General features: G+C 36.0%; 3 protein-coding genes across 5 annotated transcripts; all 3 read right to left on the bottom strand.

Annotated features, from left to right (window-relative positions):
- Window positions 1-30: 30 nt before the first annotated feature.
- On the bottom strand, window positions 31-3183 carry LOC149678268 (cytochrome P450 4V2-like). 3 transcript variants are annotated; one of them, XM_089836261.1, is made up of 11 exons: window positions 2653-3183; window positions 2429-2541; window positions 2288-2373; window positions 2035-2234; window positions 1813-1873; window positions 1434-1557; window positions 1215-1370; window positions 897-1094; window positions 764-830; window positions 516-695; window positions 31-276 (listed from the first exon to the last, which is right to left on the bottom strand). In XM_089836261.1, the coding sequence occupies exons 2-11, from the start codon at window positions 2522-2524 to the stop codon at window positions 110-112; spliced, it is 1335 nt and encodes a 444-aa protein (XP_089692387.1). In that variant the 5' UTR covers window positions 2525-2541; window positions 2653-3183; the 3' UTR covers window positions 31-109. The 3 variants fall into 3 exon arrangements, with proteins under 3 accessions (XP_089692387.1, XP_089692385.1, XP_089692386.1); XM_089836259.1 differs by having other exon boundaries at window positions 2882-3183; XM_089836260.1 differs by having other exon boundaries at window positions 897-1070; window positions 2882-3183.
- Window positions 3184-3870: 687 nt separating this feature from the next.
- Window positions 3871-7461, bottom strand: LOC149678267 (cytochrome P450 4V2-like). Its single transcript, XM_089837029.1, has 8 exons — window positions 7222-7461; window positions 6762-6822; window positions 6458-6581; window positions 5572-5730; window positions 5281-5454; window positions 5147-5213; window positions 4338-4517; window positions 3871-4061 (listed from the first exon to the last, which is right to left on the bottom strand). Exons 1-8 carry the CDS (start codon window positions 7385-7387, stop codon window positions 3895-3897), a joined length of 1098 nt encoding a protein of 365 aa, XP_089693155.1. The 5' UTR covers window positions 7388-7461; the 3' UTR covers window positions 3871-3894.
- Window positions 7462-9904: 2443 nt separating this feature from the next.
- LOC149678266 (cytochrome P450 4V2-like) lies at window positions 9905-11402 on the bottom strand. The gene is made up of 5 exons (XM_089837028.1): window positions 11246-11402; window positions 11033-11188; window positions 10625-10798; window positions 10430-10549; window positions 9905-9982 (listed from the first exon to the last, which is right to left on the bottom strand). The coding sequence occupies exons 1-5, from the start codon at window positions 11303-11305 to the stop codon at window positions 9905-9907; spliced, it is 588 nt and encodes a 195-aa protein (XP_089693154.1). The 5' UTR covers window positions 11306-11402.
- Between the last annotated feature and the right edge of the window lie 5555 nt (window positions 11403-16957).

Below are 16957 nucleotides of genomic sequence, written 5' to 3'. Positions count from 1 at the left end.
AATGCAAACTTAGCTGCAATTATAGATCTCTTTCAGAGATGATTTTTTTTATTTTAATCTTGTATGATTACATTAGAAAGCTGTTACAGTTGATGCAAGATGCGTATTTTTACGACGTCTTGTTTCTTGGCTCAAAATGCAAGTATATTTTGGGAACTTTCGCTACAACTTCAAAACTCATAATAATCTTATCTCTGTGTGATTGAGAAGTCACTCGGAAATTCCTTAAAATATCCACAACCAAAACTTTCACTTCTAACATACCAAAGGCTTGACCTATTAAAGTAATTTCACAATGTAAGTGTCAATTCGTGGCCATAACCGCAATTCCCACTAAAAAGCGAAGTTTCTAATTTTTCTTTGCGCGAGTGGAAATTCTCGTGAAATGATTACACGAAATTTCTATTCTAGAATGATAAAAAGCGCGAAAATCAAATTTGGCGGGAAATGCGTAAGAAACAGCGCCATCTTGGTAGAAAAAGGGCAATACTTTACAAGACAAAGTACCAACAAACCTATGCAATTGCGGACACCGGATGAAAATGGCAAATAGCAAAACGGTTGTCTGTTGGTGCTATTCTCTGGATTGAACCGATCAGGGTCAAATACTTCCGGATTTGGGAAATATCTGGGATCACGATGAAGACCCGCTATAAAGATAGCGCAGTTCACGTTCTTTTTCAACATTACGTTTCCTAATAAGAACAAAGAAGAAGTTATGCAATTCGATTGTCGAGAAACTCTAAGCGATTCTTATCTTGACCTATTTGGATGTCTTTCGTGAGCCTACGTCCGAAAAGCGGAATTGATGGGTACAATCTTAGTGTTTCCTGATTTGAAAGAAAAAATCTAGTCATTCTCTGTTAATTCACTCGTAAATCTGACGTCAATCCCACCTTGATGACGCTTTCGAGGTAGGTCAAGTGTTTCAGGTCGTTGTATTCAATGTCTCTTTCAATGTCCGTTCCCAAGACGGCAACCAACTCCTGGTAGACCTTTTCTTGAATCTCAGGGTAAAGTCCAAGCAGATACAGGGTAAACGTTGAAGTGGTAGCGCTGGTATCGAAACCCTTAATGAATTGAAACATAAACCACTTAAAGGATACATTGCATTTGTGTCTCTGGCACTACGTAGCGCTGTTCCCGCGTTATATTTTACAGTGTTCCTGTAGCACAGCACCACGTAGCGGTAGAAATTCAGCGGTCCTGATTACAGCTGATATTATTGTGTAGCATTCATCTTCAAGTTGTTGGGTTGTCATAACTTCCGGATTTTTTTCAAGCATATCTAAAATGATATCCATGAAATGGAATTTCGGAACATCACTGTTTGACTCTTTCATCTTCATTTTCTTTTTATTCAGCTGACTCTGCATTTAAATTGATACGCATAAATTAACAATAAGATAGTACGACCTGTCATATGTTCTTACTATAAAATATTCCTCCATAACCTTCAGGGCCTCCATGACTTCTCTTCCCATTTTAGTCATTTTGAAAATACGGTCAGAGGAAATCCATGGTCGAAGAGTTCGATAACCAAAACTCTCTTCTATTCTGAAATCAGGAAATCATATTGTAAATATAACCATGGAGTAAGTAGAGGCAGGAGAGTCGAAGATGGAAGGGGGAAGGTCTTTGTCTCACGCGCATGCACACACCGACATCAGCGCACAGCCGAGGCGCCAGAGGTACTGTAATGTTATGCTACCCAAAACGGCTTGCTTCCCAAATTCTCTGTACTGTTCGGCTTCCTCATGCATAAACTAAGTTTTAACTGATCAAATTGTAACAAGCGTGATCAAATCTTACTTATTAAAGGAATTAAATAATTTTTCCTGAAACTTTTCGTCATTCTGATCAAACACGGCATCTGTATAAGTTAAATATAAATTAACTTAAAATTATTTAAAAAAAATATCCATTCAAGTCAACTATATTTCGATGTCTAGACTTCAGGCATAGAAAGTCAACCAGAAAACCCATGCATTACAATATTCTACTTCGAAGGATGATTTCATATTGTTCTATTACCAGTTATTAAGTAAAACATGGCACGAAATATCGGTTTTGATATTTCGATAATTGCATTATCAGATTCGTTCAAAATGCGACGAAATTGAGCCACAACATTTTTGGTATGAGTGTTCATCATGGGCACGAGTTCCTTGATGTTTTGCAGTTGAAACATGGGGTTCATCAATTTCTTTTGTTTCTTCCAAAGTTCTTTAGAACTAAAATATCAATTTGATTGTTATGGTCATTCTCGAATTCTAATACTTCTTACCTGGTCAATAAACCATTGCCCAAGAAAATTCTTATAAATTTGTAAACATCAGATTTGTTCACCTCTTTGGTGTTGGTTAGCAAAACCTAAAAGTTTTGTTGTTCAGATGATTTCAATCATTGACGGTTGTTACAACATTACCTTTATAATTTCAGGATCGTAAACGAAGACATGTTTTTCATTCAGTACGTTTAAACTTATGAGTCCCTCTTCGCGGAATATTGATGAGAGCCCCATAAATGTTTCCAAAATATCTAATTTAAAAGTTAATTAAACTTCAATAAATATATTTGTAATATCTAAGTCGAAGTCCTGACAGTCTGACTAATTATCAACGCCCAGGACAAACTGCTTTAGCTAAAAACCTGAGAAATTGCAGGGACGTTACTCTAAGTAGTGGGCAAGCATCAAGGATGATTTTTTTCAATCCGACGCCATCTTGAAAAATGGCGGCCAGAAATGTAAAAAACAAAGCATACGACGATCCAATACAAAATGGCAGCTCATCACCGAAACCTTCTATTTCTATTTATGGGTTCTCTCTGGTCTTTTAAGGTCAAAAGGTCAATGGGTTAACGATAATCAAATACTTACAAGCCATTACCGGAACGTCTCTTATTGGAGAGGACAATTTAAAACATCTGAAGTGACCAAATGGGAAGAAGTCCTTAAGTCCATAATTGGGATAGTGTTCAATTCCGATATACTTGGAAACTGATTTTATGATAGACTTTATAATCGACGCGAATTTATAAATGACTCCAAACACACTTAAAAATATTTTCAGGATCATGATTTGTTCTCCTAAAAAACTTAAAATGAAGTAAAGGTGTTTGATATTTTTGGCATTGAAATGAAATCAGACTTTAATCTTTAGTTTTTTAAATAAAGCTTGAAGATTCTGCTGAGTCACTACTAGACCCCATCCTCGAGCGAATATGATTTAAAAATTAAGATTTCTTTCTAAGCCTTTGCATTTGAACTTTGAAATTCCACAAGAGCCAAGTGATTACTGATTTTTGGTTAGGAATAACGGGTTTATATATAAGTAGATTTTCGAGCTACGATGTATGAGTATTAAACGCTCTCAATTAATTCATACAACGTTCCAAAATGTGTCAAGTAAACCAATTAGGTCCGCAATTAATACTTTGGTACGATAATTAACATTCCCAATCACTGGCAGCAAAATTTAATTTATCACGTGCATGGTGTTATATTAGTGATGAGCTAAAGGTCTAAAGTTCTTATATGTATTGCTTTAAAATATCAAATTTAATTATCATTTTTTCTATGCATCTCTGTGAAGTGATGCTGGACCCCTCTATTGGACGAAATGGTCAGCTGGTACTTGTCGTCCAATGGGGTAGTATTCGATCTAGCTTCATCTTCGCAGGCAAGCCTAACGCGTAGTATCCATTGAGAGAACTTTTAAATTATCTCAATGTTACTCAAAAATTGAAAACCGCCTTAGAATGTTTCAGATTTAAATTTTTTGATATTTTATAAAAATGCAATCTCAGCTGAAATTATAGATTTTTTATTACAATAATTAGGCCTAATGGTTACATAATAAAGTTCTTCCAGTTGATGCAAGATGTGAATTTTTACGACGTGTTGTTTCTGGGCTCAAAGTGTACGTATATTTTGGGAACTTTGGCTACAACGTCAAAACTCATAATTATCTTATCTCTGGGTTGTTGAGAAGTCACTCGGAAGTTCCTTATAATATCCGAAATTAGAACTTTCATTTCCAACATACCAAAGGCTTGACCTGGTCAAGTAATTAATTAGTTCACAAGTACGAACCTTAAGTGCAGTTCATAAAAGAGACTTTTACAGTCCTTAACTAAATGGAGATTGAAATCACCAGATAACAGTTTTATAACAGCATTAGAGAAAAAACAAAACCCTTCAAAATTATTAACGTAATCTTACATAACTCTTCTGTTAATTGATTTAAAGTTAAATCAATATGCTTAGTGAAACACTAGACATGTTGTTGTCTAGCCATTTCATTCTCCCATTAAAAAGTAGGTAAGCAACAAACCTATGCAATTGCGGACACCGGATGAAAAAGGTATATAACAAAATGGTTGTCTGTTGACGCTATTCTCAGGATTGAACCGATCAGGGTCAAATATTTCCGGATTGGGAAAATGTCTGGGATCACGATGAAGACCCGCTGCTAAGATGTTGCAGTTCACGTTCTTTTTCAACGTTACTTTTCCTAATAGGTACAAAAAAGAAATAAGTTACTGGTGAAGTTTTACAATTCAATTTGTAAAACTACACAATGTTAAGTAGCATAAATGATAATGTAGACCAATAGACCATTTCTACGTAACGAAGCGGGAAAGACACGGGGGTAAACATTTGCCTTCCATCTTGCTTTTAGGCGCCTGCGCTGTAGTGGTTTTGTATCATGAGAGTGCGTGTGTCAACCCCCTTGTATGTTCCAGCACCCCTTTTTTTAATTCGAAAAGGTTTGTAAAATAAGTCCATAAGATATGTTCCATACGTTTGTCACTGGTTACAAACTGGAGCTTGTCATGAAGTGACTGAGGTGAAACGTCAAAGATTATCATAAAGCGGCGCCTGGTGAGGGGCTGTCAAAGACTTAGTACAGACAAAATAGGACCTAGATGGAAGTCCTGCAAAATTAACCACCGAGTGTAGTCTGCAATTCTCGTTTATGTCGTCCTCGAACTAGCTCTAAGTAAGTCTCTAGCATTACGAAGTCATATACTCATGGAACATCTTATAAACTTGTACCCCAATGGCGGCCTTGCCCCTGTGTGTTGGTTTCTCTACGCGTATTTACGAAATGGTCCAGAGATTAACTTATTTAAACTTAACCTATTTGGATGTCTTCTGAAAGTGTACGTCCAAATACTGGTACTGACGGATACAATCTTTGTGTTTCCTGATTTGAAAGAAAGAAACCCGTTTTTTCTCTGTTAATTCACTAGTAAATCTGACGTAAATCAAACCTTTATGACGTTTTCGAGGTAGGTCAAGTGTTTTAAGTCGTTGTATTCAATGTCTCTTTCTGTGTCCGTTCCTAAGACGGACACCAATTCCTGGTAGACCTTTTCTTGAACCTCTGGGTGAAGACCAATCATGTACAGGATATACGTTGAAGCGGTGGCGCTGGTGTCGAAACCCTGAGAATTGTTGAAAGGATTTTTACTAAGGGGTTATGTGTCTACCGCTTCGTGGCGTTATTCCCGTTCCGTTAGTAGAGTGCCACGTAGCGGAAGGTATTCAGCGGTCCTGCTTACAGCTGCTATTAATGTGTAGCATTCATCTTGAAATTGTTTAGTTGTCATTAGATCCGGATCTTTCTCGATCATGTCTAAAAAGATATCCATAAAGTGGAATTTCTTAACAACATCACCGTTTGAATCTTTCATCTTCATTTTCTTTTTATTCAGAGCATCCTGCGATTTGTTTCAAAAAATTAAATACGATCTCGTTTTTACAGTACGTTCTGTACAATCAGGAATACATTTCTTCCACTTGGAATCTCTAAAAAGCTGCTTTCTTTGCCTTTCTGCTTGAGTTAAATGGAAGGCGGTGTAGAAACCATCCCCCCTGACGTCAAGCGTGATGTATTTCAACTTAGAAATCACGTAACATCGACTAGTTTGCGACCTGCGCCTCGACTCACGCGCACCAAATCCAAATGTCAGCAACACAACAGTTATCAAAAGGTTCAGTATCCTACGCAAAGGCTTAGATTTTAACGGGAAAAAATGTCATCTATTGATCTATTCTCGAAATTGTTTAAATATTGAATTATGAGATACACGAAGTTCTAAGTCATGGACTTGTTAAAATCTTAAGTAAATTTCCAAAGTTTCTAAAACGGCCCAAAACCTTACAAGTTCTCGGTCATTTCTGCGCCCAAACCAATGCAGCCATAGCAGACAGCTTGAAAGCTCACGAACTCGACGAGTTCTTACACGTGGTTCTAGGAACCACATGGCACGGTCGCTCCATTCCATTGTTAGTCTTGATGCTCGTTTTTCAGTTTTCTAGAACACTTTTTGCTGGAAGTCGGCCTTTAACCCAATTTTAAGCCTTGCCACTTCCCTTCAATCAGATGACTGCTTAAAGATTCCAAGTAGGAGAAATGTATGTGTTCCTGATACAATATATACTTACATAAAAAAAATCAGCTACAAACTCGAGACCTTTGTTGACTTTCCTTCCCTCTGCAGTCAGTTTGAAAATACAATCATAATGAACCCAGGGTCGAGGAATTCGATAACCGAAGCTGGATTCTATTCTGAAATCAGGATATCATAGACAACACATTACCAGGAAATTCGGAGCACCTTTTCCCTTTTATGTATGTGGTGGGCAACAAAGACATTAAATATGACTTCAAACAAAAAGGACTGGTAACGTTAACTCGCCTCCCCCTTTATGAAAAGGTTATTTTGCAACAAACGTCATAAAATCTTACATTTTAAACCAATGAAATAGTGTATCCTGATAAATGGTGTCACTCTGATCAAAGACCGCGTCTATAAAAGATAATTATACTTTAACTTAAAATCAATTAATAAAAATCATCCTTTGGAGTCAACTGTATTCCCTTGCCTAAACCAAAGAGAGTACAGAGAGGAAGTGGAAAGTGGGGTAAAACTTTATCGCGCATCTGCAGCTCGCAGTACAGAGGAGTTTCCGTTTATGACGTCAAACACGTGGCACGACGGTAGGCCAATCAAAATCGAATAAGCCGGAAACTCTCTCGTACCTCTAGTTATATTTAGGGCAAGAAGTATTTTCGGCTTGTGGAAAGAGGGAGATTCCACTCCTTCCCTATATTCTCTTTGCCTAATCTTAATTCGAGCCTAGATAGCCCGGACATTACAATAGTCTACTTCGAAGGATGATTTCATGGTATTCTATTAGACTATTACCAGTTACTAAGTAAAACATAGCTTGGAATATCTGTTCTGATATTTCGATAATTCCGTCATGAGATTCGTTCAAAATGCGTCGAAATTGAGCCACCAATTTTTTGGTATGAGTGTTCATCGTGGGCACGAGTTCTTTGATGCTTTGCAGTTGAAACATGGGATTCATCAATTTCTTCTGTTTCTTCCAAAGTTCTCTAGGACTAAACACCAATTTGAATGATTACGGTCATTCTTGAACTTTAATATAGTCTTTACCTGGTTATTAAGCCATTGCCCAAGATGGTTCTAATATATTTGTAAATTCCACTTTTATTAACTTCTTTGGTGCTCGTTAGTAAAACCTACATTTAGTAAAAGTACAGTTTAGTTCCTTCAGTGTTTTAATCTATGACAATAATTACCTTTAAGATTTCAGGGTCATAAACGAAGATATGTTTTTCATTCAAAACGTTTAAATTTATGATACCTTCTTCGCGAAATATTGACGCTAGTCCTTGTAATGTTTCCAGAGTGTCTAATTTTAAATTAAAATCGTTATATGGGTCGAAGAAGTGTACCATGCACAAAGCGGGGACTGTAATTGTAACATGATCCTTCCCAACATCAGAATTAACATTTGGAGTGCGCAAGGTTACTAAACCGAATCACAAACGCGATAAATAGTTCCCCTATCATCATTACTCTATTAGCGCTGCTTAACTATTTCCCAAGGCGCATGCATGCGTTTGTGAGTTTTTGTCCCCCCACGTCAAGGCAATCAAGGTTTGTTGGTTAATCGATTGCTGAGGATTTGGTATATACCAAACAGTTATATAATTCACCCCAGCACGGTGCGATAGTAACCCTTCTGAAGTTTGATGAGTAGAAGAGCAAACAAAATGGTGCCATGAACCCGGGAAGATTCATGTTACGTAACTAAAGTATTTATAGAGGATACAGAGTGTCACCCTTTTTCTATTATCCCCTACTGAAGCATGAATTTCATACCCCCTAAGATATTTACGTTCTAAGGTTATGGGTTCTTGTTCAAGGTCAAAAAGGTCAACGTCTAAACACAAGTTAAATACTTACAAGCCGTTGGCGATACGCCTTTTATTGGAGAGGATAATTTGTAACATCTGAGGTGACCAAATGGAAAGACATCTTTAAATCCATAATTGGGGTAATCTTCAATTCCTAAATACTTCGATACCCATCTTATGATAGACTTTATAATCGACGCAAATTTATAAATGACCCTAAACACACTTAGAAATAGTTTCACTGACATAATTGTTCTCCGGAACAACTGAAAATGAACTTAACGTGACTGATAATTTTTGTAATCGAAATGAAAGCAGACTTTAATCTTTCGATTCAACAAAGACGCTTGAATATATTGGATAGATTAATCTAAGAGTTATTAGAATTACGTAAGATCTGTTAGCTAACGCAAGAGTCTCTACTACACTTAGTCATCGAGTGGCAGACCCTTCTTTGTTTATCCATCTAAAGAGTCCAATATTCAATCCAAGTCCCCAATTAATACTTTGGTATGGTAATTAATATTCGGAAAAAAGTGTCATCAATTTTTTTTGCTCTATGATGATCTAAAGGTCTCTAAAGTACTCATTTTTATTCATTTATAGCATCAAAGGTTGATAATTAAAATATGTTTTTATTCAATATATACTCGCAGGGATAGATTTAATTTTAGAAGTAGGAATGGAGAACAGAGTAATCTGGGCGCGCGTCAAGTCCCGGACCCCCTTCCACGGGACGGAGGGGTATGAAAGAAGAGGCGGGTCATAGCGACAGAGGCAAAAAGAAATTACGTATTTTTCGCCGTCCCCGTCAGCAATGTCATCAAAACGTAGTTGAAGTGAGCCAATAAGATAATTTAAAATTGTGACGTCATAAACCTTTTCATGTTTTCCAAAATTTACACTCATGCAGCAGTTATAGAACTTTTGGACTCAAAATTAATTTTATTTTATTAATTAATGATTACATAAGAAAGTTATATTTTATCAAGGTGTGTGTATTTTTACGACGTGTTGTTTCTGAGCTCAAAATGCATGTATATTTTGGGAACTTTAGAAACAACTTGAAAACTTGTAATTATCTTGTCTCTGGGTGCTTGGGAAGTCACTCGGAAGTTCCTTATAACATCCGCAATCAAAACTTTCATTTCCAACATGGCAAAGGCTTGACCTGATGACGTATTTAATTAGTTCAAGGTGATACGTTCATTTGATATATACACAGTTTTACTGATAAGTCTAGCATAAATTAAGGGGAATGTTCTTTGGGAAATCAGAATCATTCTGTATGCAATAGCTTCATGATGATAAAATAACACCCAACAAATTAGGCCTAAATTAAGTTTTGTAACATCTCAATCGACTAAAAATGGGTGTCTTGCCATTTCTTTCTCTCATTAAAAAGTTTGTAAGCAACAAACCTATGCAATTGCGGACACCGGAAGCAAATGGCAAATAACAAAACGGTGGTCTCATGGTGCTATTCTCTGGTTTAAACCGATCAGGGTCAAACACTTCCGGATTTGGGAAATATCTGGGATCGCGATGAACCGCCGCTGCCAAAACGTAGTAATTCACATTCTTTTTCAATTTTATATTTCCTATTAAAACAAAGAGCAATTACGTTAGTTGCTCCCCTGGTGGGTAAAAATATCTATTTATCAATTGCGAATGTGAACGTTGGATATAACAAAATTCGAATGACGTTCAACCAGGGAAACTCTACATTGGGAATCTTGCTAATTGCGTTAAAGCTATGTTCATACTTGCACCGGAGTCGGTTGAGAACTGGTTTGTTTAACTAGTTTTGAAACCTTCTTCATTACCAGTTCTTAGCGATATCCACAGCCACGGTTCACACTGTAAAACGCTTTCGTAGGTATTTTCTGCTAAGGCCTGTGAAAACTAGTCTCATCTCAGGTAAAATAACCCTGAAACCTAGTCTCATCCCAGGTAAAATAACCCTGAAAACTAGTCTCATCCCAGGTAAAATAACCCTGAAAACGAGTCTCATCGCAGGTAAAATAACCCTGAAAACTAGTCTCATCCCAGGTAAAATAACCCTGAAAACTAGTCTCATCCCAGGTAAAATAACCCTGAAAACTAGTCTCATCCCAGTTAAAATTTCCCCAACAAAGATCCCGAGGTTCAATCTCGTTTCTAACAGAATGGGGCTTAAGAAATACGTTATAAATCTCCCTTATGTAGCCTCCCTGGTTGCACGAGCTCTTATCTTGACCAATTTGCATGTCTTCCATGACCTTTCGTCCGAATGTCAGACTTGGTGGATACAATCTTAGTGCTTCCTGATTTGAAAGAACAAAAAAAAAAAACCACAATACTTCATCTTTGTTCACTCGTAAATATGACGAAAATCGAACCTTAATGGCGTATTCGAGGTAGTTTAAGTGTTTTAAGTCGGTGTATTCAATTTCTCTTTCGACGTCTGTTCCACAGACGGACGTCAACTCCTGGTAGACCTTTTCTTGAATCTCCGGGTAAAGACCAAGCAAATACAGGGTATAAGTTGAAACGACAGCGCTGGTATCGAAACCCTTAAAACAATTCAGTATTTTCTTCAGCTATTAGTTGAATCTGCTTTGTAAACAATGGGCCGAGCGAGTTCAAAGGGACCTTTCGTTAGGTTATGAGAAGACTCGTAGTCTGCTGTTCACATTGCTCGCTCGGCCAACAACTGTTTAGGGTTAACTATCTTTGCAGGGTGCCTAGTGCTACGCGGGTTAGGGCAGATCACGTGGTAGCGGTAGAAATTACGTGGTTTTAATTACAGCTGCTATAATTGTGATGCATTCATCTTTCAATTGTTGGGCTGTCATTGATCCCGGATCTTTCTCTATCATGTCTAAAAGGAAGTCCATGAAGTGCAGTTTTGGATCTCCATTATTTGTCTCCTTCATATTCAACTTCTTTTTATTCAGTTCAGTCTGCATTTTAATTTGAACAATTAAATCATCCTTACGGTATATTCAAAATGTTCTTACGTAAAAAAAATCCATTGCAACATTAAGAGCCTCCGTCAATTCTCTGCCAAGTTTGGTCATTTTGAAAATACTATCAGAATGAACCCATGGCCGAGGAAATCGATAAGAGAAGCTTTCTTCTATTCTGAAATCAGACAATCAAAGAGCAAACATTGCCAGGAGGTAGAAAAGAAACTATAGTGACTCTGTTACCGTCTCTGTCTCTCTCTTACTCTCTTTGTCTCTGCCCTGTCTCACTCTCTCCGTCTGTGTCTTTCTCTCTTACTCTCTCCGTCTGTGTCTTTCTCTCTTACTCTCTCCGTTTGTGTCTTTCTCTCTAACTCTTACTCTCTCCGTCTGTGTCTTTCTCTCTAACTCTTACTCTCTCAGTCTGTGTCTTTCTCTCTAACTCTTACTCTCTCCGTCTGTGTCTTTCTCTCTAAATCTCTCTGTCTGTGCCTTTCTCTCTAAATCTCTCTGTCTGTGCCTTTCTCTCTAAATCTCTCTGTCTGTGCCTTTCTCTCTAACTCTCTCTGTCTGTGCCTTACTCTCACTCTCTCCGTCCTAGCATTTCTCTTTCTCACTCTCCCTCTTTCTCTCTCTCTACATTTTGAAAAACTTTCTCTTTCTCTCTCCTGGTATTGTTTGTTATAGGGACAAAAACTAAATTTAACTTGTGAAAAACTTGATAAAATCTTACTTTTTTACGGAATGAAACAATTTATCTTGATAAGTCACGTCATTCTGATCAAATACGGCGTCTGTACAAATTAATAATAATTTAAAATTAACTTTAATTAAAAGTTCACGAAAATCATCCTGTGAAGTCAACTATATTCCCTTTCTTTGATCCGAAGAAGACTAACCCGAACACAAAATATACCCTACATTACAATATTCTACTTCGAAGGATGATTTCATAGTCTTCTATTACCAGTTATCAAGTAGAACATTGTACGGAATACGTGTTCAGATATTTCGATAATCCCATCATGAGATTCGTTCAAAATGCGTCGAAATTGAGCCACCATATTTTTGGTATGAGTGTTCATCATGGGTACAAATTCCTTGATGTATTGCAGATGAAACATGGGGTTCATCAATTTCTTCTGTTTCTTCCAAAGTTCTTTAGGACTAAAATAACAATTTTAACAATTTGAATGATTACGGTCATTCTCGAATTCTATTGGTTTTTACCTCGTAAATAAACCATTGCCCAAGAAACTGCTCATAAGTTTGTAAGGTCCAGCTTTATTGACCGCTTTGGTACTCAATAGCAAAACCTACATTTTTAGTAACGGTACCTGTTTAGTTGTTTAAATATTTTGACAGAAATACCTTTATAATTTCAGGATCATAAAAATAGACATTTTTTTCATTCATAAGGTTTAAACTCATGAGTCCCTCTTCACGGAATATCGACGCCAGTCCCATTAATGTTTCCAAAGCATCTAATTTGATATTAAATACATTTTGATATAAATATGCAGGTGTTTCTGATAAGTCTGTCATAAATTAAAGGGTTTGTTCCTTGGGTCAGACTAAGTGAAAAGTGTCAAGGAAATGGGGTCTAAAACATTCAGTGTCTGAGGTACGGGCCACCAAACATTCCCCTAAAATAAGGAAATTGGCACACGTGGAGAGTAAGACATATCAGCCTGCTCATCTTGTTTGCACAATTTCAATAGCCTCCAAACTGTAGAAGTGGTCCTTAGCTGGCAATGTAAAAGTTGTTCAAAGTGTAATAGCACAAGAGTCGATATAAAATAAACACTGTCAATGAACGAATTTAACTACTTTTACATTACCAGCATAGTTATACTTCAACCTTTAAAAGTACACTTTTTCTAGAAAATGGCTCATTAACGTTTTTAATTTGGAAGCTATTGAAATGGTCTTAACAAGATGGGCAGGCTGAATGTCTCACTCCTCCACATGCTTGCCAATTTCCAATTTCCTTTTTTAGGGGCCCGTATCTCCTCAAGTAAATGTTTCGGACCCCTTGTTTTTTGAGTGCACTTTTAATTCAGTCTAACCCAAAGAACGCAATCATTATACTTATCAGAAACAACCTGTATGTACTTACAAGCCGTTGGTGGTACACCTTTTTTTGGAGAGGTCAATTTGAAACATCTGAAGTGACCAAATGGAAAGACGTCCTTGAGTCCATAATTTGGGTAATCTTCAATTCCGAAATACTTCGATACCCATCTTATGATAGACTTTATGATAGACTTTATGATAGACTTTATAATCGACTCGAATTTGTAAACGACTCCGAACGCACTAAGAAGTATTTTCAGAAACATGACTTGTTCTCCGAAATAATCTTAAACAAACTAATTTTTGAATTAAATTTAAATAAATCTGGCATTAATTGAAGTCCCATATGGTAATTAATGTTCGCAATAAGTGTAAACAAAATTTATTACTCCCTCTGATTATACATTTGTGCTTATATAAAGGTTTAAAGTACCTATTTTTATTGGTTTAAAACATCAAAGGTTGATAATTTAAAATAACGTATTTTTGTTATTTTCATCACGTATGTTTCTTCATTTTTTAAAAATGTGGGTCTCGCAAACTTCCATACCGATCCGAAATATCCTTCAGACATTTCTGAAAATTATTTTTCGATTAGGAATTTTTTAACTGACTTAAAGCAGGGATAGATTAAATTTTAGAAGTAGGAATGAAGAACGGAACGGTTAGTATTTACTTCCGTTATTCCGACTCATAGACCACCCAGTATAGAGCCCCTCTCTCAAACACGTAACGAAAAGTTTAAATAATCTTATTGGCTCATTTAAACTACGTTTTGATGAAGTTGCTGACGGTGACGGCGAAAAATACGTAATTCCTTTTTACCTCTGTCGCTATGACCCTCCCGCCTCTTCTTTCATACCCCCCCGTCCCGTGGAAGGAAGGGGGTCCGGAACTTTGACGCGCGCTCAGATTACTCAGTTCTCCATTCCTACTTCTAACATTAAATCTATCCCTGCTTAAAGCAAATGTTGGCATATTTAAAATTCTGGCTCATCTTCTACACTCAAATTTTACCGTTGCCAAAGGCGGGAGCCAATCAGAACTCGTTAATGAGCTAAAACTAGCTTTTGTTAAGCTTAGAAGACCAGTCAACTCCACTCATCGACTACAGGAGGAGCATCTAGTGGTATATGTTTAAACTAAACTAAAGCCGAGACTTGCTTTAACGCCTACAAGCAAGATTCACCTCAGTCCCAATCAAACCACTTAGACTAATTAACTTTCCCCTTGTGTTACGTAATGTTATGTCGATAGAAAACTTTAGTGCTCAATAAACTACATATTATTTGAACTTACGGCGGCCATTTTCCCTGTTTCGTTATTTAGAACCTGTTTATTACAAAAGGAAATAATGAAATTTAATGTACGCGAAGTTATTCATACATAATAATATAAAATATTTATTGTTAATTAGTTTAATAGCAATATAGCTGCAAGGTACGAAAAAAAAGGGGCACGCCTTCCACCAGAAGTAAATGCCTTCAAATGATCATTCTATGTTATGTGTAGTTAAATTAAATAGCTGTCATTACTTACCGGAGCTAGTTTTTGGCAAGCCTGAAATATATTCAAATATATAATTACATAAATTTAAAAAAATATACTTATATTATTTTACTATATGATTATAGAAAAACCCCTAGGGCGATTTGTAAGCGTTATACCAAAGACAAATGTAAAGAAAAGAAAGTGAACTAGACATTGGGTAGACTAATGAAAGCCTTAAATAGTAGCGTCCAAGTGTCTGTCATCAATCAGCGCTTTACTTTAAAGGGATACCAAGGGCTATAATTTTTTTATTTTTTAATCAAAAGAGCGTTTAATTAAAATAATGAATGCATTATTTGGAACCATTTCCGAGTATTCATTTAATATTACGTCATCCTTAACGCGTCATCTACACTCTCCTCACTGCTTTATACTTTCTGTTATTTTAATATGCCTTTGGTTAAACCTTGAAGTTTAAAAAATCCATTAAAATCAAATCAACGTTGGCGTGATAGACACTAAATACTATAGCGTTTAAATCTATCATTAAATTTAATTTTCGTTTATATTTACAAATATAAATAATTAACTGAATGGACTCCCTCACCACATACTTAATTATCTTCTCAATTTAATGAAGTCTTATTTTCTCAAAACTGGTTTTATTCCCACTTAGATGGACAATTAAACTTTCAAATATTCCTATATAAAAGTAAATTAAATATGTACCTCTTTTTTGGCTTCATTTTCACCAATTTTCTGTAGTAATAATTAAATAATTAAATAATTATATAGTAATTAAACTTAATGTAATTACGAAAGTTTAAAGCATAATTTGTTACGTTTATAATATGGTAAGTACTGTACCTTTCGTGCCAAATATTCGTCGCCAATTTTAAATATTCCTCTGGTCTCTTGGATTGCCTAAAACACAATGTTCAATGCTTAGTATAATTTAAAATTAGTGACATTTAAAGTTAATTGATTTTACCTTTCGACATGGGTAAGATGCCAAGAACAGCACCAGAACTATCGCAAAAAAAGTTGAAATTATTATCTTTGTGTATTACCATAAATTGATAATCTACTATTAAGTTTAGATGTCTCAAGCAGACTTTTCTGTCCCCCTGCAGCCTATAATCCGTCTCATCCCATCTTGGTATTAAATTGTATGATATATTACCCTCGTGAAAGCCTTCCCTTTAGTATGACACGCGAAAGGGGATAAAAACCTGTTCTCAATTGCCGAAGAGGTTTCTTACAGAGCATAACAACAATGGCAAAAAATTCAACCCCAGAACGGCGCAACTAGTGAAATAAATATCTCTCCTGTATTTTTGGTGCAGGAATGGAAAGGGTGGGCTACGTTCCATTAAAGACCCAATGATGGCCACTTAAAGCGGGTTATTCGCTTATGGAATTACCAAGAGTAAATCACTAGCAAGTTGGATAAAAACAATTGGAAGCAAAAACATACATCGATTTAACTTAGATACCTTTTATCTTAACTTACCGTAATTTTGTTTCAAGTTTTCGTATTTTTCAATGAAGTTGTAACACTTCTCTTGAAAATTATCTGATAAATACTGAGCGCCGCCATAATTGAAGGTCATAATTACTAAACATAACAAAAAGATACAAGTGAATTTTCCCGACATTCTGTATAGTAATTATATAATTAAGTCTGGTCGTTAAAATCTCCTCAAACTCTACGGTACGAAAGGCAATTAGCACAATGAATTTTTGGCAAAACCATCCGTATTTATCTCACTCGTTTTAGACTAATTTATTCAAATTATACGTAAAGGATGACATTGGAAAATATTTTGTTGAAAGCGAAAGTGATACAAATTATATAACTTTGTTTTAGTAATTGGGTGTTTCCCAAGAGAGAATATTAAAGGAGTAATAAGTGTATAGTAGGTCTACAAATTGTTTCATTTTTTGAATGAGAAATAATTATCAGGGTTACCGCAAGTCAGTCAAATGAAAAAGCTTCAAATGCAAATGTCAGGGGATTTTAATTCTGTACCAAAAAATTAGGTAATTTTTATTCTGTAACAAAGAAATTAGGGAATTTTAATTCTGTACCAAAAAAATTAGGGAATTTTATGAAATTTAACCAAATCAGGTGATTTTAAGAAATGTCAGGCAGTTTTAAGAATTTTAACAAAGTCAGGTAATTTTAACAAATTTAAC

The sequence above is a fragment of the Phalangium opilio genome, unplaced genomic scaffold, assembly GCF_054372755.1.
Source record: "Phalangium opilio isolate 3A_F unplaced genomic scaffold, DU_Popi_V2 ptg000042l_1, whole genome shotgun sequence".
Lineage (NCBI taxonomy): Eukaryota > Metazoa > Arthropoda > Arachnida > Opiliones > Phalangiidae > Phalangium > Phalangium opilio.
Note: the sequence above shows the minus strand (reverse complement) of the source record. Positions and strands in the feature narration are given on the sequence as shown.

Bases quoted from the DNA above. Each gene is read 5' to 3' on its own strand.
- LOC149678267 (XM_089837029.1), bottom strand. From the start codon at position 7,387: ATGAATCCCATGTTTCAACTGCAAAGCATCAAAGAACTCGTGCCCACG. The intron at 6,823-7,221 runs GTAATAGTCTAA...TATCTTTTATAG, and splicing joins TATGTTTTACTTAGTAACTG to ACGCGGTCTTTGATCAGAGT. The intron at 4,518-5,146 runs GTTAAGTTTAAA...TGTACCTATTAG, and splicing joins TTCAGAAGACATCCAAATAG to GAAAAGTAACGTTGAAAAAG.
- LOC149678268 (XM_089836259.1), bottom strand. From the start codon at position 3,080: ATGATCCTGAAAATATTTTTAAGTGTGTTTGGAGTCATTTATAAATTC. The intron at 2,235-2,287 runs GTAAGAAGTATT...TTGATATTTTAG, and splicing joins GGCAATGGTTTATTGACCAG to TTCTAAAGAACTTTGGAAGA. The intron at 1,095-1,214 runs GTAATCAGGACC...GTATCCTTTAAG, and splicing joins GCTACACAATAATATCAGCT to TGGTTTATGTTTCAATTCAT.
- LOC149678266 (XM_089837028.1), bottom strand. From the start codon at position 11,305: ATGACCAAACTTGGCAGAGAATTGACGGAGGCTCTTAATGTTGCAATG. The intron at 11,189-11,245 runs GTAAGAACATTT...ATTAAAATGCAG, and splicing joins TTGCAATGGATTTTTTTTAC to ACTGAACTGAATAAAAAGAA. The intron at 9,983-10,429 runs GTATTTCTTAAG...TAACGCAATTAG, and splicing joins ACATAAGGGAGATTTATAAC to CAAGATTCCCAATGTAGAGT.